This window comes from Tauraco erythrolophus, chromosome 5, assembly GCF_009769465.1.
Source record: "Tauraco erythrolophus isolate bTauEry1 chromosome 5, bTauEry1.pri, whole genome shotgun sequence".
Taxonomy (NCBI): domain Eukaryota; kingdom Metazoa; phylum Chordata; class Aves; order Musophagiformes; family Musophagidae; genus Tauraco; species Tauraco erythrolophus.
In genome coordinates, this window is record NC_141469.1 from 20,260,391 (window position 1) to 20,286,648 (window position 26,258).

The 26,258-nt window shown below is 41.8% G+C and overlaps 1 protein-coding gene across 1 annotated transcript in view; it reads right to left on the bottom strand.

The window, feature by feature from the left end:
• Positions 1 to 436: 436 nt before the first annotated feature.
• Positions 437 to 26,258, bottom strand: part of RASGEF1B (RasGEF domain family member 1B) — a 33,423-nt gene continuing 7,601 nt past the window's right edge. The window contains 13 exon segments of the mRNA XM_086611901.1: positions 437 to 461; positions 1,301 to 1,373; positions 4,284 to 4,407; positions 5,127 to 5,222; positions 7,501 to 7,591; positions 8,026 to 8,028; positions 8,413 to 8,414; positions 8,854 to 8,933; positions 18,677 to 18,779; positions 20,426 to 20,521; positions 21,798 to 21,872; positions 21,972 to 22,184; positions 25,330 to 25,332. Coding sequence (XP_086468027.1) covers positions 437 to 461; positions 1,301 to 1,373; positions 4,284 to 4,407; positions 5,127 to 5,222; positions 7,501 to 7,591; positions 8,026 to 8,028; positions 8,413 to 8,414; positions 8,854 to 8,933; positions 18,677 to 18,779; positions 20,426 to 20,521; positions 21,798 to 21,872; positions 21,972 to 22,184; positions 25,330 to 25,332 — 984 coding nt within the window.

Here is a 26,258-nt window from a genome sequence, read left to right on the forward strand (position 1 = left end):
CAGCTCATTAGTAATGGAAGTTCTTCAATGCAGACTTGGGTTTCACTGAAAAGAATGGTGTTTTTGTCCCCTCCATAATCTACTAACTACTCTGCAGCAAAAAGAAGGGGAAAAGCATTCCATCCAGGTGTGAAATGATTCATAGGCAGTATCTGAGCTCTTCAAAGGATTCTGTCAGCGCTGTCCTCAATCAATACTTAAGCCTGAATCACAGCCAAGTGGGATGTGATTTTATTTCATCTGTCAGATGTCAGAAGCTGCCTGTTTGTTCTTGAGTTAACTTGTTTCATCTTTGCTGACACAATATCACAACTGATTGCACTTTTTCACCTCTTTGAATGCCGCACCCTGTACAGAAAGATAAACCAAGCCATGCCCCTTGGCTTGGTTATGCCCACATAACATCGCAACGGCAGAAACAGCAGCCATCTGTGCACTAGACACTGCCCAGAAGTGCTGATCTGAAAGGAAAAGGGAAATGTAAATAAGTAAAGACAATCATTAGAATGACGTAAATCTTCTCAGACAGCTTCAGAGTTCCTCGGATAAGGATCCTGTGAAACTGAGGTTCCTGTTATCACAGTTTTTCAACCTTGGGGTCTTTGTTCATCTTGCCCCTCTGTGTAATGTGGAGTGTCTGTGCACTGATATGAGTAACTCTCCCTTTCTGTCCTTTCCCAAAAATAACTGGGATTAATTCGAAGGAATTGTAGAACACTGCCACAACAGTTCAAGTATCCCTCCACAATTAGTAGAATAAAGAGCGGATAAGGCTATGTTCAACCAGCAGTAGAAGAAAAGCCAAAAATAGGTTTTTGCTTAGATTTGGTTTTCACAGCCTGAACTCCAAATTGCTATCTGGTTTCATGAATGCATTTGCCTCAGTGTGATCTTTGTGCAGACCTCATCCCTGTCTGAAAGGCTAGGCACATAAAGGGATGCAATAGCTGCAGAAATGTCTGCTTGGCAACCAGAGTGCTCTGTATAGTACTTGTGAGGAAGTAGGGATTTCTTTGATGTTTAGAAAGTATTTTTTCCTACACTGAATAACACAAGAAATTAAGATAAAAAATCAGTTATTCGAATTCCCATCCCCTAGGAGAGAGAAGGCTTGAGAAGGTTTAAGATAAAGATTAACTGCTCTCTTTTTTCCAAGAGCCCCACATTGGAGGAGGGATTCACACCGATGCTGTGCCCCATCTATTGAAACACGTAGCATGCCATTTATTTTTAACTGTTTGTTGCTTGCTCTGTATCTCATTCTCTTTATTTATTGACGGGGCTAACCTCTGATACAAACCTTAGCATCTTCCATCTGTCCTTTTCAATGTGATTCTCGGGACTTTTGCTCTCATAGGAAGCCAAGTAAAGTGCTGCAATCAAAAGAAAATACAGTATGTTCAGCTTACTGGCATTTTAAAATTTGCTCTCCCTGGAAAGTGGACTGAAGTTAAATGGAGCACACTTGTATTAGCCATCCCTCAGATAAGGGCTCCAGAATCCTATTAGGAAGTTGTGCTGTGTTTATGTGGTGCAGTTTTTGCAGTGGGAGAAAGGCTGTAGGGATGGCTCCTGTGAGAAGCTTCCCTGGCACCAAAACCAGTCGGACCCACCTCTGGCCCGGGCTGAGCCAATCGATGCCTCTGTGAATGGCATATTTAACAAGGGGACAAAGGACCCCATGCCAGGTAGGACCAGCAGTGAACAGACCAGGGAGGCAGAGGGGTGGCCCCTACCAGCCTCCCGTGTGGGCAGCTGCCCACGCCGGGCAGCCTCCACTCTATTGTAGATGGCCACAGCAATGTGTCTTGGGGAGCTCCAAAGTGCCCCGCTCCCAGGGCGCCTGCTGGACAGAGTTCATGGGCTGGGACTGCCAAGGTTTGTCTGGCCAGTTAGACCTGGCACAGCTGCAGCAGGGAGAGAACTGAGATCTGAGAGAAATGGCCACACAGACACCGCGTCAGTGCAGGTGGAGCAGGAGGAGGTGCTGAGGAGAGAGATTCCCCTGCAGCCCACAGTGAGATGGCAGCGGCCCCCCTGCAGCCATGAAAGACTCGGTGGAGCAGAGATCCACCTGCAGCCCATGAAGGACCCCACGCTGGAGCAGAGATGCCTCTGTCTGAAGAAATTTGTAGAGGACTGTTTCCTGTGGGAAGGACCCCCACACTGCTGGAAACCCATGGTGGAACAGAGATGCATCTGCAGTGTGTGGGAAGGGACTCCATGCTGGAGCAGATGGCTGTGCCCTAAGAAGCTGTGACTCTACAGGAAAATCCTGTGCTAGGGCAATCTGACAGATAAGGATTGCATCCTACGAGAAGGACTCATGTTGGAGAAGTTTGTGAAGAACTCCCTCCCGTGGAAAGGGGCCCCACGTTGCAGCAGGGGAAGAGTGTGAGGTGTCCTCCACCTTTAAGGACGGAGCGGCAGAAACAGCATGTGACAAACTGACCTACAACTCCCATTCCCTGTCTCCCTGAGCTGCCAGGGAGAGGAGGTAGCGCCGGGTGGGGGTGAGAGAAGGTGTCTTTAAGATCTGGCTTTGTTTCTCATTAGCTTCCCTGAATGTGGCTGGTAATGGATTAAACTGATTTGTCCCCAGGCCGAGTCTGTTTTGCCTGGGGCCACGGTTGGTGGGTGCTCCCTCCCTTTTCTTATCTTGACCCTCAAGCTTTTTGTTACATTTTTCTCCTCTCCACCCCATTGGGGGATGGTGGTGGAGTAGGTGGGAGGGGAAGTGAGTTTAGCTGCCAGCTGGGCTAAACCATGACAGAACTATAGCATTGCTTGTATCTACATCCAGACAATACTAACAAACAGTGCATAAGAACAAAGACTGCCCTGGCGGGGGAAAAAACAACTAGCAAAAACTCAAAACCACAAGAGTGGGAGAAAACACTCAAAAGAAAAAACTGAGCCCAGGGGGACGGTGAAGTCCCCATTTTCTTTCTCAAGCAGCACCCTTTAGTATAAAATGTCCGGAAAGTCCATATAAATACACTTCAGATGATATCTAAAGTGAGCCTACAAAAAAGCTGCAGAGGGACTTTTTACAAGGGCGTGTAGTGATAGGACAAGGGAAAATGGCTTTAAATTGAAAGAGGGGAGATTTTGATTAGCTCTAAGGAAGAAATTCTTCACTCTGAGGGTGGTGAAACACTGGAACAGGTTGTCCAGAAGAGTTGTGGATGCCTCATCCCTGGAAGTGTTCAAGCCCAGGTTGGATAAGGCTTTAAGCAATCCGGTCTAGTGGAAGGTGTCCCTGCCTTTGGCAGAGGGGTTGGAACTAGATAATCTTTAAGGTCCCTTCCAACTCAAACCATTCTATGATTCTATATTCACAGGGACCACAAATCTAAACATGTTTTTTCATTCAATTTCATAGAAAAGGATAACGTCAATTCTCACAGATCGCATGTACATAAAAAGAAATATCTTATTTTCTCTCTCTGTTGTGGGTTAGGCCGAATCCCACACACAGTCGGTCACTCCCCCTCCCCCAGCCCCAGGAATGAGGGAGAGAATTAAAGGAGAAACGGGAAACCCGTGGGTTGAGATAAGAACAATTTAATACAGATGATTTAAAACACAGTGTAGATGCTCACCACCCCCTCATATGCAAAGCCTGTCTCGTCCCGAAGCTGCAAAAACGTGAGATCCCGAAATAGAAAGGGGCAGAGAGAGAGCTAGTACTCCGAGAGTGGGAGTACTGGGAGAGAGAGAGGAAAAAAAAGGCAATAGAGCAAAAGGGCAGCAAGCGCAAAAGAGCAAAAGCAGCGAAAGAGCCAAAGTGCAAAAGCCCTTCTTTCCAGCTGACCCTCACTTTTATACTGGGCACGACGCTGCATGATATGGAATACTAATTGGCCAGTTTGGCCCTCAATCTTAAGTTGCACTACAAATCACAAGGGGAATCGTGTCCCCCTTGTCCCAACTATGCTCCCCCCTTATCCTGCCGTGCTTCTGCACTCCAGCACACCGAAAAGTCCTTGGAGTTTCACTTCCAACCACAAACATCAACTTGTTATCAGCATTCTTCTCAGAGTGAGCCTCTGAGTAAAACCAAAACACGGAGCTCTTCTAGGTGCTAAAAAGAAGAGCTAACACTGTCCCAGCTAAAACTAGGACACTCTCATTTGTAAGAGAGAAGAATTTTTGACTTGTCAGGCAGAGAAGTCTCAGGACAAATCTTTCTTTACTGTGAGGAAGCAAGAACCTAACATGGAAAGAGACTAAGTAGTAGCCAGTAACACCAGACCTGCAGGAAATGTAGTGCTCCTTACCATCATCACTGAAGACTGGGACAGTGAGCAAGTACTGCAGAATCTTCCTATCCCTTTCAAAAGGACACTCCACTTGCTTCCACGTCATAAATTCACTGACTTCTTTTGCCAATTCCCAAAATTTCTATCAGAATAGAAGAGAAAACATGAGAGTTGCTATATATTGAACAATATTATTTACCCTGAACATTTTCCCATCACATAGCCCAGCTTTAGAACCTGGCTAATTCAGGCCAATGACTACAAGTGAAATTTACTGTAATTTTGCACAAGTCACTCAGGCTTCCTGAAAGCACCAAAAAACAAATCACTGGGTAATTGATGCTGTCAGATAACAAGCATGAAAGTGGAGGCACAAGAACTACTGAAACAGAAGGGACTCAAACCTCCCTCACTGCTGCACTATCATGTGTTTTTTCATAGACAATCTGTGACTTACACGTATGAGAATACTGCGTATGTATCTCGACAAAGGATGAACTCACCTTTTACATGTGGAATTCAAAATAAAGCTCTAAAATACTAATTTTAATGATTTTTCATTAAGTATAATAAACCTGAGTGTTGAAATGTTCAGATGAATTTGAGCAGTAGGAGAAAGTTCTGACTTTTTTCCCCACTAAAAAATTGCAGATATCGAAATGGTTTCTATACACATTCCATCTTCAATAAAACTGCTTTTTCCTGACTACCTCCCAGCTCCTGTGAGAAGTAACAGATACACTCAAATTCTAGTCTAATTTTGCTCTCCCAGAATCCAGTGGATGATGGACCATGATCTGCTTCAGTTTTCTGTTGAAGGGGCTGACCCTGTATCAATATCCCACTCAGCGCTCTACTTACTTGAAAATTGACATGACCATTTGGAAGACGATTGGCACAACCCTCAGTGAGGAAGTAAATATCTTTGATCAAGAGGCTGAAGAAAGGTATTACAATCTAAGGAAAGAACAACGTTATTCTGAGTCTGATCCTGAATCAAAACAAAATGCTCTACAAAGAAAAGGAAGTTAGGTGATACAAAAAGTAAGCAAAATACCAAAGGACTAAGATCTGTCTGATCTCTCTCTCTCACTACACAAAAATTTTACATTCACTACATTTTAAAATACATGATGTTTCTCTATAAAGAAAGCCCTCCCTTGGATGGTAAGCCAATCCCTACGGTTCTATTTCCAGCTTTGTGCCAAATAGCTTCCATTACCTTGAAATCTTCTTGGCATGTAGTTCCCTCAAGGTCACAATTAAAGCACCTGTTGGCACTCCACTGCCTGTCAATTGTGGCTATGAGGCATGTTTAGGACAACCATATGCCTAACTCATTTCATTTCTATGTCATGTCCCTCTTGTTTTCACTTTCTCATTCTTCCTTGCAGCTTCCAGAACATAACAGCTCAGAGGTGCCTGCTTCTACAAGAATAAATAGCTCCAGCAGCTCTCCCTCTTGACAAGGACTTGCTTGGCAAATGAAGGGAGGTGCATGTTTAAAACACAGCATGGAAATTTGGGACTAGCAGCACCAACGGCTTTTGAACTACAACTCCCTGAGCTCTTGCAAGAAATTGAACCTTGGCACTGACTGGCTGAAAATGAAGCATTTCCTGCCAACTGAACAAATAAGTATTTTTCTTTAGAGAATGCTGGAACATTCTTGAAATGATTGTATTTTAATTCGCATCCTACAAAAATTTTCCCAGCCGCACATCCTTGTTGCAACTGTGGTTAAAACAAGTGTCACTTATTATTTCCCTGGAAGACTTCGCTGCACCATTTCAACATCTGTAAGTCCATTCTTTGAAGTCTTAAAACTCACATTTCTCTGAAAAGAAGTAACCATCCTACATTCAAATTTCTGGTACTTAGAACAATATGCAAACAGATCCTTAGGAATCAGAAAAAAAATCTCTGTTTTTAGTTACACATGTATAACAGCAATATAGACCAGCAGACTGTACATGGATTTGCTTCATGCTGCCTGGTAGTTTATTCTATGAGCACCAAGATGAGGTTTATTAAATGCAGCATGAAGCCCTAATATTATAAGCAGTTGATGAAAAATTGCTTCTAAGGAAGGAGCAGCTAGGAAGCTGTTTGCGCCTATCCACAAGAACTACAACTAAGATTCGGCATTAACGTGTGATCAAATCCAGTTTATTTCACAAAAGCTAATTTATTTTAAAGAGTAAAGAAAGATGCCACCTCTACTAATGCATAGTTCACAGCCACTCTTGAATCTGGAAGGTGGATTTTAACCCACTGTATTACACTGTCCTTGTTTCAACTGGGACAGAGTTCGTTTTCTTGGTAATAGCTAGAATAGTGATGTGTTTGGATTTAGTATGGGACTTGTCATGAGAAGAATGTTGGTAGGGCACTGATGTTTATAGTTGGTACTGAGACATCCAGGACTTTTCAGCTTCCCATGTTTTGCTTGTGTGCATGAACACAGCAGGCTACAGGGAGCATGGCTGGGACAAAGGGCCCATGGCTTCTAGCTTATGATTCGAACTTAGATTTAGGATTGAGGGCTGAATTGGCCAACGGAACATTCCACATCATGCAACGTCATGATGCCCATGATATAGATGAAGGTTGGCAGGGAAGCTTGAGCCCTCTTGGACTCTCAGAGTTCTGTCTTTCTCTCGTTGTCTTTTTGGGCCTCTCACTCTTCTGGGATTGTAGTTTCAAGACTTATCTGAATTGCTCAGAATACCTTTTCTGAGTAAATTTTAAAGCTTTTCCACCCTAAACCACAAACCACTTAAAACCGAGCACAAGTAGCATCTGTAAGAACAAATTACTGGCAACCTCATTTCAGTTCTTAGCCTTTCCATCTGTATTACTGGTCTGTGAGATAAAGTTCTCTGTCAAAAAAGAAACAAGCTGAGGCAATCTACTTATTTTATTTCAATAATCAAAGCAATCATTTAATGTTTGCAGCTTTCAGTCAGCCCCAAACTGAACTGGCAGCCCTAAAATGGTCATTTTCATTAAGCCACCTGGTTTCTTCAAATACTCTATTTACTTTCTTGGTAGCTTGCAGGTAGTATTTAGACATTCCCAGTAAAGAGGGATTCAGTTTTGAGGCTTTTTACTCATTTTAAAAGCCCACCAGGGACAGAGTTGCTGAGAATTACAATCCCAAGACAAAATCTTAATATCCAACTTAACAAGCACATTTCATTTTTTCCCAGTGCCAAGTTGTTTGTAAACGTACCTTCTCTCTGTTGCTATGAGCTGTCAAGGACCTTTGAGCAGCCCCACGCAAAGCAGTTCGGTAATTCTAAAAATTGCTAGAAGGGTCCATGCTACAAGGCATGAAAAAATGTAAATAATGAGCCAGTGTCATCACCACACACAATTCTTTTCACTTGAGCAACTATTTTAAAAAGCAAGAGGTCTGTTGAACAGCACCACAAATACAGTCTTTTAGAGGACTGCAGTATCTCTTTATCTGTTCATTCGATAAGAAGAGAAACTTATTTTAAAAAATGTTTGCTCAGAACAACAAGGGATCAAGTACAAGTCACGGGCAGGAAAGCAAAGGACTTTCTCTCCACAAAGAAGGCAGTTCAGCTTTAATTCAAAAGCCAAAATCATGACGCTAAGACAACAATTGGTCTTGGCACTAATATTCTGCTCTTCCTATTATGCAGGTTTCTCTGAGCTGATTCAGCTGCAACGGCAAAGTTAAGATCAGACACCTAAAGCTGTTAGTGCCACCACTTCATTGCTCCAAGACTGACTGCTGCGTTTCAATAACTAGGATGACTGCACGGCTCACAAAGCATGTCCTTAACCAGCCTGCATAGTAAGGTTGAATGAAATGGGACTGGAAGGAGCAACTTCCTGAGCTGTGCAGTCACCCTTGACACAAGGAAGGCTGCTTCCCACACAAGGGTGGGAGAAGGAATTGTGAGGTGGCTACAGCCATCCAGTTTTAATCTGTTGTCATAACACAAGTCAAATCTTCTGATAATATTAATAAACATTTCATGCTTATGTCCTGTACAAAACATTACATTTTCTTTATCATAGTAATAAATAACTGGGATTAACCAACCGCCATTTACAGCAGAATAATTAACTTGTTGGTATATGATCTGTTGAGTGCATCACAAACTCACACTGCTGTATCTGCATAATCTTTGACAAAGGTCTCTACTACTTGAAGGGAATTGGCAATCAATTAGTTTAAGACAAATCTCTTTGAAAGGGCAAGGCTTCCTTACAGCTCAATTCAATTTTCAAAGGCAGAACTGCATTAGGTCAATCCACACCATCCCTCTCAAATACATCTCCCTTACAAGAGGTTACCTACATTTTTTATTATTATTTTTTTAAATAATTCATAGGAGGTGGGTTTAGGAATTAAAAAATTCAATTTCCTACTTCTAAATCAAAAAAGCACAAGTCCACTGAACAATTCCTATTACATCTTCTACAATTTCCATTAAGACCACAAACATACTTAATTAAACATGTCACAATGAAGCCAAACTTGCGTTTTGGAGGAGTTAAAAGTAAAATGCTATTAGCAGCCCCATGTCCAAATATTGGCCAAACTTACCTCAAGAACATCAAATTTGGCTGTCTTCGCTTTCGCCCAAATTTTCTTTAACCGAGACGCAGGACTCATGTTCATGCCAGCTTGATGTAAAAGAGAGAAATTGTTGGAGTATTTTTTTAAAAATAAAATCTTTCAAGTAGCTAAGACTGTTACCGAAAATCCGGAATAAGAAACTTATCAACACCAATGGGATGTAGATAAGCAGACACTTCTTTATTGCGGCGCCGGGTGCACGGGGGATATCTCCTCCTAGCGTGCGCCCCTTGCACCGAAATCAAACTTCTTATATAGAGCTGACATATGCAAATCCATTAGGAAATCATACATAAACATACAAATTCCCGAAAATCATTAGCATATTCTCCTCCCATTTCCGATTCTGCGCAATAAAAGTTAGAATCATCGAGAAATGAGTCTGGGGTATAATATGGGTAGGTGGTCTGTGAGTCGGTGGTCGCGATCTCCCCCTGCCGGAAGTACCTTTTGCTTAAGTTCACGGTTTCTGGCAGGTACCTATAAACCATTACGAAACTATTTCGGTTGGTTTTCTTCATCTCTATTAATCTAAACCTTGATAGCTACATGCATTCTTCTAATTCTATGTAGGTATCATAAATCAGTTTATAAATCTACTTGTGCTTTGTACTGCACGTTTCTACTAAATGATTCTGACCTGTCTCTTTGGTCCTGGTACAGTGCTTTACAGGAATTTTTATAGCAGCATCTGGTTATTGTATCCCCTTTGGTCCTGGTACGGTGCTATACAAGAATTCCGTAGCAACACTTTTCATTAAAATATTTCTTAAAACTCTATATTATTAAAATCAACTACTAACTACTAATTACAAACTATTAGTTAAATTTTAATTACCAAAAATTCTAAGTATCAGTAACATTTCCCCCCTTTGAAAGTGTTGAAATTGCTATTTCAATACTTTCATCACTTTCACTTTTACTGTTTGATACTCACTTATCAGCATTTTCAAAGCTAAGATTCGTTTCCGCATACCTTGGTGATAAACCGTGGTCTGGTGGAATAGTAGGTAACTCTCTCATGATTCTGCGATTAATTGCAAGTCTACTAGCAAACTGTTTCTTTAAGCAATTGTATATTAGCATGATCATGAGGAAGACAATTAGCAACAGAAACAGAGTTTTAATCAAAGATTGGATCCAAGAGCTTAGATTCCAGCCTAGTTCTTTGAAAATTTTCCCTATCCAATCTTCTGACATGTCCTCTCGGATTGATTCTGTTTCTTTCTCAACTTTTTCTAGCAAATCCAAATCATGCTCCACATCCTGTGTAACGTTTGGGATGTGTATACAACAGTGGTCTAACTCATTTTTGAGATATCCACATACTCCATGCTCTTTGAGTAAAAGCGTGTCTAAAGCCATTCTATTTTGAAGTGCCATTTTAGATGTCGCCTGTAATTGAATGTTCAATTCTTTGAATCCTTTCTTTGTAACATTTCCTAACTTTTCTACTTGACTTGTTAAATGATACAACCATTCTCTGTTTCTATATGAGGCTATAGGATTTAAAAGAGACTCAAGAGCCCAGCTGATTTTCAGTCCTGTCGATGGTTCGTTCCAAATATCATCTGTCTCAGACCTTTTAGTTCGTTTTAAATTTAGACTTTCTAGGGGTCCTTTAAATGGTGACTTTTTCCAAATTGGACACAATGTTGGCATGCCTAAGAATTTGTTTAACTTTACCATCTAATGGCAAGTGTGTTGTCCAGGTTCCATCACTTAGTGCCCAGACCAGGTGTCCAGGACTCTGGATTGTACTTTTCTTACAGCTTATAAATGTTCCCCTTTTAATTTGATAATCTGCAGTCACTTGAAGATTGTTTTTGAGTCCTCAACAGAAACACCCATATCTCACTGCAGCTGCTAAAGGGGGAATTTCTTGTATTGTTTTACTTACTCTACTACAATTGTAAACTTTGTCACATTTCCACCAAGATACTGGACTTTCCTCTTCTAGTGACGTAGTTCCTCTATCTGTTATTGTTGGCCAATATCCAGTAACTGACCCTACCCACGCAAAACACCAAGCGGTTTTTGCCATGTATTGAAATTGGGAGAATATAGTCATGGACCAAATTGATTCCCAAGTAAGTTGTTCTTTTTGTGAAGTTTGAATGCTTTCTTTGCATTTCCATTCCATTACCATACGGCTCACATTTTTCTTTATTGGTTCATCATAAGAACACCATCCATAACCATATCCTGTATCTAGTCCTGTCCAGCCTCCACTGATGTCTACAAAGTTTGAATTCAGTAATTGTGTACATTCATCCTTACTTCCTGGGGACTTCCATTGTTTTCTAATATATCTCACTTGTTCATACCATTGTGTCACTGGCTGTTGTTCACAATGAGTGGTCTCATTTTTATGTTCCTGATTTGTCAAATTCATAGTTAAGATTCCCCATGGAATGGATTCACCTACTGCTCTTGGTATTGGTAAACAAGCAGTAATCTGTGTAACATTCTGCAAATTGGCAAATCCTTTGATTAATCCTAATATCAAATTTTCCTCAGAGGTTTGTTTGGGAATTTCAATCACTTGTTCTGTTTCTAATTGTCTTTTGTTCCTACTCACCAAGTCAGTCCATGGTTTCACTAGTACCATCCTCCAGCATAAGATCCAAAGAACAATTACAAACAGATATGAGAAATTAGACATGTTTCAGAGTCAGTTTCAAAGTCTCTGGGTCACGATTCACAATTTTCCAGGGTGCTGGTGCTTTCTTCACTCGAGTGTAATGTATCCAGGCTGTAGATTCTGCAATCTTGACTGCTGTGAAGGTTGTCAACAGTATCTGGAAAGGTCCTTTCCAGCACTCTTGCAGAGGTTCAGAAGTCCACGTCTTTACGTAGACATAATCTCCTGGTTGGAAATCATGCACTGGAGTGTCTAAAGATAAAGGTCGATTCCAAATCACAGCACTCCGAATCGCAGCTAAAGTTTTGCCTAGAGAAAGCAAATAGTTATATACATCTTGTTTTCCTTTTACATGCATATCTGGATTTGGTTCCAGGGACTCATAAGGTTTTCCGTACAACAATTCATAAGGACTGATAGAGGTTCCACTCTTTGGCTGTACCCTGACTCGAAGTAATGCCAAAGGTAACGCTTGAGGCCATTTTAAATTTGTTTCTTGACAAATTTTACTTATTTGTCTCTTTAGAGTCTGATTCATTCTTTCTACTTTTCCACTGGATTGTGGCCTCCAAGATGCATGTAAATCCCAGGCAATGCCTAATACTTTGCTAATGCTTTGGACTACTTCAGCAACAAAGTGTGGACCTCTGTCAGATGAAATTCCAATTGGAACTCCAAATCTTGGAATTATTTCTTGTAGTAACCATTTTACTACTTCCTTTGCTTGTGTGGTGCGACAGGGAAGGGCTTCAGGCCATCCTGTAAAAGTATCAACCCCCACCAGGATGTACCGGTACCCATTTTGTCTAGGTAATTCTGAGAAATCTACTTGCCAATAGTCTCCAGGTTCTGTGCCAGATTTTAACTTACCCATTTGGACTTTTTTCTTGATTACTGGATTATTTTTCAAACATATTTCACATTTTGCGGTTATCATTTTAGCTAATCCTAGCATTTTAACTGACACTACTTGTTTCTGTAAGGAAGTTACAAAAGCTTCTACTCCCCAGTGACATTCCTGATGCTTTGTTTGAATTATTTCCCTCATCAGAATGGGTGGGATCACTACTCGTCCACTAGGAGTTACCCACCATTCAGCTAAGTTTTTCTTAGCATTTAATAACTGGCTTAATTTATCGTCTTCCTCTGAATATTTTGGCTTTTCCCTAGGGAGGGCTACCGTTTTAGAGGAAATTAATGCCATTTGGAACACTTGGTCCTTTGCTACTTTCTTTGCTGTCCTATCTGCTAAATTTCCAACAATTTCTTTTGTGTTTCCAATTTGGTGTGCTTTACAGTGCATGATTGCTACTTGTTCTGGTTTCTGAACTGCATGCAGCAATTGTAAAATTTCATTTTGGTTTTTAATGTTTGATCCTTGAGAGGACAATAATCCTCTTTCTTTCCACAGAACCCCATGGACATGCACTACTCCAAAGGCATACTTGGAATCAGTCCAAATATTCACTTTCTTCTTTTCACTTAATTCTAGGGCTCGAATTAAGGCAATAAGTTCTGCCTTTTGGGCAGATGTGGTGCTTGCCAATGCTCTGGCTTCTATAACTGTGGTGTCTGTTACCGCATATCCAGCGTATCGGACCCCTTGCTCCATAAAGCTGCTGCCGTCTGTATACAATTCCCAGTCTGGCTGGTCCAGTGGCACATCTTTCAAATCTTCACGACTGGAATAAACATACTCGATAGTAGCCAAGCAATCATGTTCCAGTTGTCCTTCTTCCTGTGTGGAGCTTAAAAACACTGCAGGATTTACCAGGTTAGTTGTTTTTAGAACCACATCATCCTGTTCGGTTAGTACCACTTGGTATTTTATCATCCGACTTGGGGATAACCAATGACCCCCCCTTTTGTTCTAAAACAGTTATCATCATGTGTGGGACATAGACCGTTATTGTCTTTCCCAAAGTCAATTTGCGAGCTTCCTGTATCAGCAGCACTGTTGCTGCCACCGCTCGCAGGCAACTTGGCCATCCTTTACTCACTGTGTCCATCTGTTTGGAGAAGTATCTGACAGGTCGCTTCCAGCTGCCCATCTTCTGGGTCAACACTCCCAAAGCTAGGTGTTGCCTCTCATGGACAAACAACTGAAAGTTCTTAGTCAAATCTGGAAGTCCTAAAGCAGGTGCTGACATCAAAGCACGTTTTAATTCAATAAAAGCCTTTTGTTGATCTGGTCCCCACACAAAAGGAGAAATCTTCTGGGCTTCATACAAAGGTTTAGCAATCAGCCCGTAATTCATAATCCAAAGACGACACCACCCGGCCATTCCCAAAAATGCTCTGAGTTCGTGAATATTTTCTGGTTCAGGTATATTGCAAATAGCTTCTTTTCAACTTTTTCCCAACTGTCGCTGCCCTTTAGAAATTTCAAAGCCCAGATATATTACAGTCTGGCAAGCTATTTGGGCCTTTTTCTTAGATACTTTGTACCCATTTAGTCCCAGAAAGTTCAAAAGATCTATTGTTACCTGGATACAGGTCGACTTTTCCTCTGTAGCAATCAGTATATCATCCACATATTGTAGCAGTAGATGTCCAGGCCTTGGTTTCTCTTGTTTCCATATCTCGAGTTCTCTCGCCAGCTGATTCCTGAAGATCGTTGGACTGTTTTTAAATCCTTGGGGTAGTCTTGTCCACGTTAACTGCATCTTTCGTCCAGTCTGTGGATTTTCCCACTCAAAAGCAAACAGTTTTCTGCTTTCCTTTTCCAAGGGTATACAAAAGAAAGCATCTTTTAAATCAAGCACTGTAAACCACTGATAGGTCTCTTTTAACGAGGTCAGTAGTGTATACGGGTTTGCTACTACTGGAAAAATATCTTTGACTATTTGATTTACTGCTCTTAAATCCTGTACCAGCCGGTATTCTCCGGACGGTTTTCTGACTGGCAAGATAGGAGTGTTATATTCAGATTCGCATTCCTCTAAAATCTTATACTTTAAGAATTTGTCAATTAATTTCTTAAATTCCTGTCTGATTTCTGGCTTAATTGGATATTGTTTCAATTTGACTGTTTTTGCTCCTTCTTTTAATTCTACTTTAACAGGCTCTGCCAGTTTTGATTTGCCAGGGATATCTGTTTCCCATACTGTGGGAATCACAGCCAAATTTACATCTGAAGGGATTTCTTGTCCCTCGGTTATTTCTTGGATCATCAGAATTTCACTTATTTTTGATTCTGGTATTTTTAAGAGAATCTCTCCTTCTTCAAAACTGATCTGAGCATTTAATTTAGACAATAAGTCTCTTCCCAATAAGGGTACCAGACATTCAGGTACATACAAAAATTCATGAGTGATTACCTTTTTCCCAAATTTTAAATCCAGGGGTTTTAGGAATGGTCTGCTTTCCTCTTTCCCAGTGGCCCCTACAATATTTGCCGTTTTTGTTCCAATTTTTCCTTTACAGGTGTTTAATACTGAAAACGTTGCTCCAGTGTCCACTAAAAATTTAACTTCTTTTTCTCCCAGCTTAATTACAACCAGAGGCTCAGCTGGGTTCCCCTCCGGTCCCCTTCAATCATCTAGCATCATGATTTTAGCCATTTCTTGCTGAGTATTTCCCTTTCTGGGGCAGTCTCTTTTCCAATGTCCCTCTTCCTTGCACAAAGCACACTGATTTATTCCTAGGGGAGTGTTAAAATTCCTGCCACCACCATTCACAAATCCTCCTCTTCCACCGAATCCTGAACCTCTTCCCCTGCCTCGTCCTCTATTCACTGTTCCTGTCATGACTGCTAGCAGCCTGTTTTCCCGAGATTTTCTTTCCTCTTGTTCTCTATTGTTATACATCTTCCAGGCTGCTTCCATCAATTTAGCTAAACTCCTAGAATCTTCTCCCTCTAATTTCTGAAGTTTCTTTCTTATGTCTGGTGCTGATTGTCCTATAAAAATCAAAGCCAATTGTATCTGTGCTGCCTCAGTTTCCACCTTTAAATCAGTATATTTTCTGGCAGCTTCTTTCAGTCTTTCCAGAAACACTGAGGGAGATTCATTTTTATCCTGCCTTACTTCATATAATTTAGACCAATTCAAAGATTTAGGCATGGCATGTTTAATTCCATACAAAATCCAATTTTGATACCGTCTCAATCTCTGTCTGTGCTCCACATTATTTGGATCCCACTGCGGATCCCCAGATGGAAAATTCTGTTCCAAAGTTACAGTCATATTTTCATTCAGAACTGCCGCTTCAGCCTGTGCTTTACCTGCTTTCAACACCATTTGCTTTTCTGTATCATCCAATAAATTGTCTAAAACCACCTGCAAATCACTCCAGTCTGGGTCCTGTGTTCTAATTATAGTATCCACCACTCTTCCTACTCTTTCAGGATCCTCTCTATAAAGTCCGGCTGCCTGTTTCCAAGCCATCAAATCAGTAACTGAAAAAGGCACCTTTACATACACTGGCCCATTGCTGCCAACTCCCTGCCGCAGGGGAGCTATTGTGTGTGTCTGCTGCCGAGTTCTCCGAGAAACAGGAGTGTGAATTACAATCTCAGAGGGACCCTCCTCGGCATCCTCAATACCACTGCTTTCTGGTTCTTGCATCTGTTCCTGATATTCTCGACCCCGATTTCTTTCTCTCCTAGGAGGAGATATAGGAGATATGTCTAATTCTGGTCCCTCATCAACTTCAGGAGTAATCCTCTTTTTCAAACAATCCTTCCCAATTTCACACACTGAGCAACACTTTTTCTCCTTTTTATTCCTTGTAGCAACAGCCATTATCAAACCATTTCCATCTGCTAGTTTACACTCTTTTTGCCAATCTTTTCTTTGTCTCAAATAGAAAAACAAATCTACATAAGGTATTTCATCCCATTTCTCTTCCCTTCTACAATACAGCATTAACTGAAAAAATAGTATTATAATTCAAAGTACCATTCACAGGCCATACTTCTTGATCTTCTAACGTATACAACGGCCACCACTGATTACAATATTCAATCATTTTGTTCTTTCGCAAATCATCTCCTGTCTCTCCCCAATGTGCTAATAAGCATCCTAACGGAGAAGTTTTCGGAATTTTGTCATTTGCAGCCAAATTACTCATACTTTTACTTTTAAACAAATGAGTTAACTTAGATGCCATGATATAACTGTTAACACAATATATAATCACTCAAATCTGTCACACTGTTTTTCTTCGACTGCACCCCTTACGGGATAGCAGAACCACAAATCCAAACCCCACACTCACTTCGTGCTTAACTGCACGTCTCTCTCTCTCACGGTCACACTCACATAGTTCTGTAATTTATTACATTGAGCACAAGTATGTAACACAATAAACACAAACTCGGCACCTTAGTACTCGGTCAAGATAAACGGTTCCGCAGTATAGCACACAAGAAAACTTCAAACTCAGCACCTCAGTACCCAGTCAAGACAAACAATTCCACGATATAGCACACAAGAAAACTTCTAACTTATGTTAGAGGCACAACTTATAGAACACTATAGCTAGCATATAGGTTCCAAGTCTCCGCTATGTCCAACCCTGCAATAGCTTTCACTTATGGCTTACGGGCAGACGCCCAGGCTTCCACTCCACGAGGATCCTCTGCCCAACCCTGCGCAGCTTTCGCCACGACTTACAGGCAGGCTACAGCGAGGGGACTCGAACCCACTCGCAGTGGGACTCGAACCCACTTTCCAGAGGCGGGACTCGAACCCCCTCTATGTGGTGGGACTCAAACCCACTCACAACGGTGGGACTCAAACCCACTCACAACGGTGGGACTCAAACCCACTCGTTTGAAACAAAAGAAAGAAGTGTCTTACCTCAAATCCAGGGGACGTCGCGAAGAACCTTATGGATCGGGGATCGATGGGTATCCCCGAGAAATCCTCGGTGCCGGCTGGACCCGATCAGGTCCCCGACTCCTCTGGTCTCCTTCAGCGAGGTCCCATCTGGGTCGCCAAAACTGTTACCGAAAATCCGGAATAAGAAACTTATCAACACCAATGGGATGTAGATAAGCAGACACTTCTTTATTGCGGCGCATTTCCGATTCTGCGCAATAAAAGTTAGAATCATCGAGAAATGAGTCTGGGGTATAATATGGGTAGGTGGTCTGTGAGTCGGTGGTCGCGATCTCCCCCTGCCAGAATTACCTTTTGCTTAAGTTCACGGTTTCTGGCAGGTACCTATAAACCATTACGAAACTATTTCTGTTGGTTTTCTTCATCTCCATTAATCTAAACCTTGATAGCTACATGCATTCTTCTAATTCTATGTAGGTATCATAAATCAGTTTATAAATCTACTTGTGCTTTGTACTGCACGTTTCTACTAAATGATTCTGACCTGTCTCTTTGGTCCTGGTACAGTGCTTTACAGGAATTTTTATAGCAGCATCTGGTTATTGTATCCCCTTTGGTCCTGGTACGGTGCTATACAAGAATTCCGTAGCAACACTTTTCATTAAAATATTTCTTAAAACTCTATATTATTAAAATCAACTACTAACTACTAATTACAAACTATTAGTTAAATTTTAATTACCAAAAATTCTAAGTATCAGTAACAAGACTGGTAAATATTTCTAAAGCAAAGGAGCTATTAACAATAACAAATATTTTCAAAAGAGCTACTCAGAAATCGCACTCATCATTTTATTGAAATTCCAACTTTAAAAACTACTTTGGAAACAAATTAAACATGTCTTACAGAATGAAAGCTCTAAAAAATACTATGACATTTTTTAATGTGGTTTTGATAAAACATGAATATACAGTAAATAAGCATAAATGAGTTTTCTCAACACTGTCTTACACATTTCATTGAAAACTACACATATCTATGAAATTTTCACATTTTAAATTTTAAAAATATTCCAAATATTTTCATATCAGATATAAAAAAGGTGTGGAAGTTTTAAACTACTAGGATATTTATGGTGCAATAGAAACAATGGAAGGCATCAATCCTCCATATTATAGGAAGAGTTTCTATTCCAATATAGCACTAAGGTTGGTTTCAAAAAGTGGGGATTTCGATCTCTCAACACTTGCAAATAAGACTTTGTTTTTCTGTAATTTACACTACGGAAGTAAATAACTTCTTACACACATAACACTCAATAACGTTTTTATCCAGATTCAAACAGGGATACATACTTACAAATAATAGCCATTAAGGAGTTAAAGTTGCCAATGTTAAAACATTCCCTTGCCACTTCAATGAAATATTCTATCACTCTTGCTCTGTACTTCTTCTTCACCGGCTGCAAGAAACGCCATTGGAGTGTTACACTCATGTGGGAAAATGACTGAAATTGGAGGGGAATGGAAGAATATTGTTCCCTAGAATTCAGCTAATATTAGAGCAGCTCTGACATGAAGCACAGCTGCTGCTCCCAGGAACAAACAAGGCCTCAATATCCTTGAAATGGGGAGTAGAGTGGTACGGAGGTATCACGGCTCATCTCTGTTATCAGGGATGAGAGGCGCCTGGTAAAGATAACCATAAAAATGCCATCGAGGAAAGTGAATCACAACCGCTGCCTCAGCAGTGATGGCAAAATTGTGTCCTTCAGCTACTAAGTCACAACTCCACCCGCCTCCGAGCTGCGACCACCCCTCAAATGAGCAATTTACACCAATCCTAATAAAAGTTATGTATGACTAGAGTCACTTGAGCTCCACCTAAAAGATATGAAAAAAGTATAAAATAGCAGCAAACAAAGGGGATGTTAGGGAGAAGCCCCCCCCATCGGAACGTCTGGGATCAGTCGACGGGCTGAACCTCTCTTCTCCCCCCCATAGGGACGCCTATTGGGTAAGAACTCTGTGTTATGTGCACTTACTTACTAACATCTTGCTAGCTATTTAATATTATCACTGATCTGTAATTGTTTTATATTATCACTGCAGTATTTCAATTAAAGTAGTTTTTGTAGTCAGTCACTATCACCGGCTATCCTCGAACCTGTATTCTGTCACAAATAAAATGTACATGTATGTTTCCGGAAACTTTTGAATTATTATAAGGAGTTGGCCCATGGTACTACTAGTGACGATCCCTAATAAGTGGGCGAATCACCCTCCGATTCACTGAGCTGCCAAGGGAAGGCAGGGGGAATCGGACCCAAGGGTCTCGCCTGACTTGGGAGCTGGTATACTGGCCAAATTACCTCCTGTTCGTCTATTAGTGACGGATCCCACGATAAGCCAGACGAACAACCCTCTGATTCACTGAGCTGCCAAGGGAAGGCAGGGGGAGTCGGACCCAAGGGTCTTGCCTGACTTGGGAGCTAATAGACTAGTCTTTTGACCTCAAAATGTGACACACTCAGCAGAAAACAGAGCACTCTGACCCATCCCGAAAAGAAACACCATCCCTGTTAAAAGTCTTTTGCACATGTACCACAACTTCACACTATGCTTTACATGTAGAGGAAGCCACACTATTGCATTCAAAAGTCCTCAGGACAGCAAAGACAACCCACATGCCTGGCAGGTAGAGAGCAAGGACAACAGGCAAAGAAGCTCTGTCAAGAAGAAGGGTATGAAGAACAGTAGAGCAGAGAAGAGGGTCAGCACAGAGGAGAATGAAGATGCCTCCATTCACAAGAAGCATTCACAGGAGAGAAGGGCAGGCCAGACGCACTCCTGTGCCAAGAAGGGCTAACACAGCATGACGTCACCACTGCATCACTTGAACAAGGCTGAGGCATGAGTATGATGCTGAAAACACAGAACTTATTTCCTCTTCAGCCCTGTGCTGACTGCATCCATGTGTGAAAAAGTACAGAGCTGAGAGAATGAAACATCAAAGGGCACACTGAAGGGGCACCAAACCTGACAAGGCTTCACAGTTTTAGACAACGAGAATAAACAAAACCTTTTAGCCGAAAATGTTCTTGCTCACCATACAGATTTCTGTTGCAACTAAGTAACTGAGCCTATTATACCATTCCACACAGGCTTCCAGATTCCTGGTCTTCTTTTGATCTCTGTAGCAGCTCTGCAGACAAGAAAAATAGTAAATCCTCATCTTTTTCTCTGAGAGAGACCTTTTGGCTTTCTGCCTTGCCATCCCCAAACACTGTCAAGTAACCAGGAATAACTCAATTACTCAAAGTGACAAAAAGCTTAGAGGGAAAGCAGAAGTGATAGTATTGGAGCATGCGTAACTTCTTCCTGAGCTGTTGGGTCAGTAAAGCACACAAGCAAGCATGCGGAATCCATCACCTGCTGTAAGTCCTACCAGGATGCTTTGAATTACAATAGACTTGTGCAGACAATCAAACCTAAGTATCTGCTTAAAGCTTCCTTGAACACGAGCACTGTTTCAGTTCTCACTCCTGTCCCATTGACTTAGTAGAGACAACATTATGCCCTCTGCAAGCGCAAAAGAAAAAGAGACACCAGCCCACTCCACTGTCACATTATGTTCAGTTGTTGATGCTAAATTAACATACTGCATCCCAACTTTGAGAGATCAGCTCTACCATTTTGATTGGATTCTCCCTTTCCCAACCAGTGTGATTTGTTCTGTAGTGTTTTGGAATGATTCCCAGACCACATCTCAGGGTCATCTAAAAAGGATTAAACAGCAGATTTAGTGATCTCTACCTACAAAATAATTTTCAGAGACTGTCTGACTGAACATCAAATTGTAAACATGAGTCATTCTATTCTGTTTGTCAGTTTTAGGGAGAACAGTAATTCAAGTTTTAACTGCCTGACTTTGGCACAGTTTATTTACAAAGCATAAGTCGTCTTGAAAGCAGCACTCAAGGAGATGACAACTCTAGCACAGTTAGCTAAAAACACTCCATCTTTGCCCTTCATCTCACATGGATCTAGAGCTCACTGCATTCTTTTTGTGATGTATGCTCTACCTGCAAATTGCCCCACTTGCTAGTTTGCTGCAAAGAGTTCAGTTTTCTAAAAGGAAGAACAGATGTTGAAAATGAGCAACGCAAAAGTCAAACTCAGCTTTTTGCAGATATAGGCCACATAGATGGCCTGGAGAAAGCATTCACAGGATTAAGTTCTCCCTTAGCTTAAACGAGAAAAACCAGCAAATGTGTTAATTTAAGTCAATTTGTTGGCTGAATTCTGGAGCTCCAGGAGTTGCCCTCGAGAAAGCATCGATAAATTTTTTAAGAGCAATACTAAAGTATTTTCATTATATAGCTCGTTTCTGTCAGACCTCACTTCTAGTTCATGGGGCACCTCAGTTCCAGGATGTTAAATGCCACATTTCAGAGCTGCTCCAGATCTGCTCCAATTACCTTGTTGTTATTCAAAAGATCCTTTTGCACAAATGCCTGGACAAATTCTTCTGGTCCAATGTAATTGAGTCTCTCCTAAATAAAGCACACAAGCAGCCAAGTCATATCCTGTGTTAACCTACATTTCAAAAAAAAGGGGAAGGATGAAATCATACTTGAAGTATCACAACTCACAAGCTCTATATGTGTCAGCTGCTGAGCTAATGCGTAGGTATCACTGCAGACTGTGATTATATCCTTCTGGATGGACTGGGGCTTGCTCTTTAGAACCATGACATGATCTGTGGAAGGGGCATTCATTTTTGCAAGTACTTCCTCATACTGGCTAACAGTGGCAAGCTTCCAAATCAGGTTCTGGAGGAGCTGCTGTACATTCTTCCGATATATCTGTCATGACATGAAATAACTGGGAGACATTTTCAAAATTTGGGAAGACAATATTAAAGTCTGCATGACACCAAAACAGATTCATGCTGATACCTGTATTGGTTGTGAGTTTCTAATATTGGCATTTCATCAGATCAAAAAGAATCCAGCCGAGGATTTAAACACTGATTGTCTCACAGATTCAATAGTGACCTGGTTAGCTGAAGGAAAAGACATGCACCATCTACTGCATGAAAAGTACCACTAATCACAGGACAAAATACAAGAAATTAAAATACTCCTTCTCCTGTTTAAGATCACATGAAAAAGAATAGACGGTTATTCAATGACGAAAAAAGAGCCTACTTCTCTCTGGAATAAATCAAGACCCGTTTCACTGAAGTCAGAGTTCAAACTTGCAGTAAATCTGAGAAAAAAGAAAATAATAAAATCATCTCTCTTTTCTTTCACCTTGCAGGTCTTTCCATGTGGTGGTTTAAGTTAAAAGGATTGACAAATTTAAGCAGGAGCAGGGCTCAACTCTTAAGTAGATAGATCTGTGTAACTGACTCCAAGGTGGTTATTCTTCCAAATTCCAGATATCATTTTGTCATTAAAGTAAAACCTAGGTGGCTGAAAAAAGGAGCATCCAAAACCTATTGGCAGCACAGTATAGTGTGAACAGTCCAAGGCAGGAATGTTTCCTGTATTCTAACGAATTTGTCATTCACTCCAAAGATGCCATTTATATGGATTTCCAAATTTACCCAAATATAATAGCACCATCTTGGATCAGATTAATTCTTGAAGTTAGTTGTGTTCAACCAAGGCTGAATTTAAGTGGTAAATAATTGCTTTCTACTTAGATGTATTTTGATTTTCTAGACAAATACATACAGCACAATTTTTCACTGTGGTGGGTGAGGAGAGAAAAGGGAGATCTCAGGCTTTGAAGGAAAAGGATCTACATTTCCCCAGGAAGGCATAGATGTATTACTCCAAGTGCTGCGCTTTCATATGTATGTATTTTATGCTTTAATGTCCCACACGACATCCTTGTCTCTAAACTGGAAAGACATGGTTTTGATGGATGGACCACTCAGTGGATAAGGAATTGGCTGGAAGGTCGCACTCAAAGAGTTGTGGTCAACGGTTCAATGTCCAAGTGGAGGCCAGCGACGAGTGGTGTTCCTCAGGGGTCAGTACTGGGGCCAGTGCTATTTAACATCTTTGTTGGTGACATGGACAGTAGGATCAAATGCACCCTCAGCAAGTTTGCAGATGGCACCAAATTGTGTGGTGTTGTGGACACGCTAGAGCGAAGGGATGCCATCCAGAGGGACCTCGACAGGCTTGATAGGTGGGCCTGTGAGAACCTCATGAAGTTCAACGAGGCCAAGTGCAGGGTCCTGCACATGGGTCAGGGCAATCCCAAGCACAAGTAGAGGCTGGGCAGAGAATGGATTGAGAGCAGCCCTGAGGAAAAGGACTTGGGAGTGCTGGTGGATGAGAAGCTCAACATGAGCCAGCAATATGTGCTGGCAGCCCAGAAAACCAACCGTATCCTGGGCTGCATCAAAAGAAGTGTGGCCAGCAGGTCGAGGGAGGGGATTCTGCCCCTCTACTCTGCTCTCGTGAGACCCCACCTGGAATACTGCATTCAGTTCTGGATTCCCCAGCACAAGAAGGACATGAAGCTGCTGGAGCGGGTCCAGAGGAGGGCCACGAAGATGATCCGAAGGCTGGAGCACCTCTGCTATGAAGACAGGCTGAGAGAGTTGGGGTTGTTCAGCCTGGAGAAGAGAAGGCTCTGGGGTGAGCTTATTGCAGCTTTTCAGTACTCCAAGGGGGCCTACAGGAAAGCTGGGGAGGGACTTTTTACAAGGGCATGTAGTGATAGGACAAGGGGCAATGGATTTAAACTGAAAGAGGGCAGATTTAGATAGGGAAGAAATTTTTCACTCAGAGGTGGTGAGGTACTGGAACACGTTGCCCAGAGAAGTTGCAGATACCTGAAAGCGTTCAAGGTCAGGTTGGATGAGGCTTTGGGCAACCTGGTGTAGTGGAGGGTTTCCCTGCCCATAGCAGGGGGGTTGGAACTAGATGATCTTTGAGGTCTCTTCCAACCCTAACCATTCTATGATTCTATACACAGGTGTTAGGTGACACACATGCAGATGTTCTTCACTGACCCATTTCCTTCCAAATTACTTGCAATTTCATGTAAGATAACTTTATGAAGTATTTTCTTGCCCAGCTAGTAATCAACTGAGAATGAAAAGATATCTAAAATACTCAGGATGAATTCTGGCTACTGATGGAAATCACATAATTATCAACTGGTTAATCTTCAAAGCAAAAAAAAAAATAAACCTTGCCTGAATTTGTGGTTCATGTCAACCCAGAACTGACAACAAAATCAGGGAGACAATGCGTGAAAACCACCTAATTCTAGTCAATCTGCTTCTGCAGCTGGAAAACTCCAGAGAAAAGGGAAACTGGCACAGATACACTTCAAACTAGAAAAAAGAAATCAGGGTAATTAGCCCACATCCGACCTTACAGCAGTTCAACGGAACAAACACCCCTCTGTCCAGTGATGAGGTAAAATCCTCTCAGCACAAAGGCAGAAGGAATTGCCAGGTTCCTCTCTCACTTCACAGATATACCTGAGCCCACAACACCAACATAGCTCTGCTCTTTTGAGCATCTGTCTCCTCTTGAGGAAATAGGCAGTGCCCTCGAGGCATTATGTGTGAGGGTAAGTACGTAGTGCACTCTGCACCCATAACAGGTGTTTGTTGCTGGACCATTACTTCATCTCATGCATTCTTTTAATATCATATACATATAGGTACATATTTAACAACACACCAATGAACTCACAGAATATGTCTTTTATCAATTAGACACTAATTTGACTGTTGTATGGCCACGGGTCAGCCTAAACATATGGTTTACCTCTAAATTAGGTTTAGTCTTTCCACTTATTTGTACCACAGTCTCATTTCCGATTCTATATTCACACTGACAATGCTGTTGTTTATTTATAATTGAAAATCTCTGAGGATTGGACAGCATGGGAAAAAATGACGGGACACTCCCCCTCAGTGTCACTCCTTTGTAAGTGTCCTGTGTGGCTAGTGACTGAAAGCACCACTACTACCTGCTAGATATGAAATATCATATGTTAAATGAGTTTCAACAGTCAATATTGAACATTCAATGTTCAACAGCCAACGATATCATGATGTAAAAAAAACGAAGAGAGGTCACTGCAATGTCAGGCTGCACATGAAAAGATACCAGCATACAGGACGTGGCTTTGGTGTGACTGCATAAACTCATTAAGAGTTTCACAGAAAAAGCCAATGTGCTGGTTTTATGGGAGGGGCTGCAGAAATGGCCCCTGTAAGTAGCTGTGAAAAAGCTTGATATGCTGGCTTTACATGGTGGGGTTTTGGCAGCATGGGAGGGGCTGTGGAAATGGCCCCTGTAAATAGCTCTGAAAAGCTTCCCCAGCTCCAAAACCAGTTGGACACGTGAGAACCTCCTTATCCCCCCTAGGCCAGGGCTGAGCCAATGAACACCTCTGCGAATGCTCTATTTAAGACGGGGACAAAGGAGCCCAAAGGGAGGCTGGACCTGCACTGAAGGGAGGGGGGAAGCGGGGGCTGGCCCTCTGCAGCCTACCAGGCGGGCAGCTGCCCACACTGGGCCACCACTACCCGACTGAAGATGGCTGCAGCAAAGAGAGGTCTGAGACCTGAGAGAAATGGCCACACAGACAACAAGGAAAGTGAAGATGGCATGGGAGGAGGTGTGCTGGAGCTGAGATTCCCCTGCAACCGGTGGTGAGATGGCAGCGCCCCCTCTGCCACTCATGGAGATTAACAGTGGAATGGAGATCCACCACAGTTCTTGGAGAACCCCATGCTGGAGCAGAGATGCCTGTGCCTGAAAGGTGTCGTACAGAATGGTCTCCATGAGCTGCTGGAGGCTGACAATGAGGCACAGAGGCATCTGAAGGCTATGGAAAATCCCCTGCCAGAGTGAGTGGCAGCTCCCCAAGAAGCTGTGACTCCATGGGGAAGA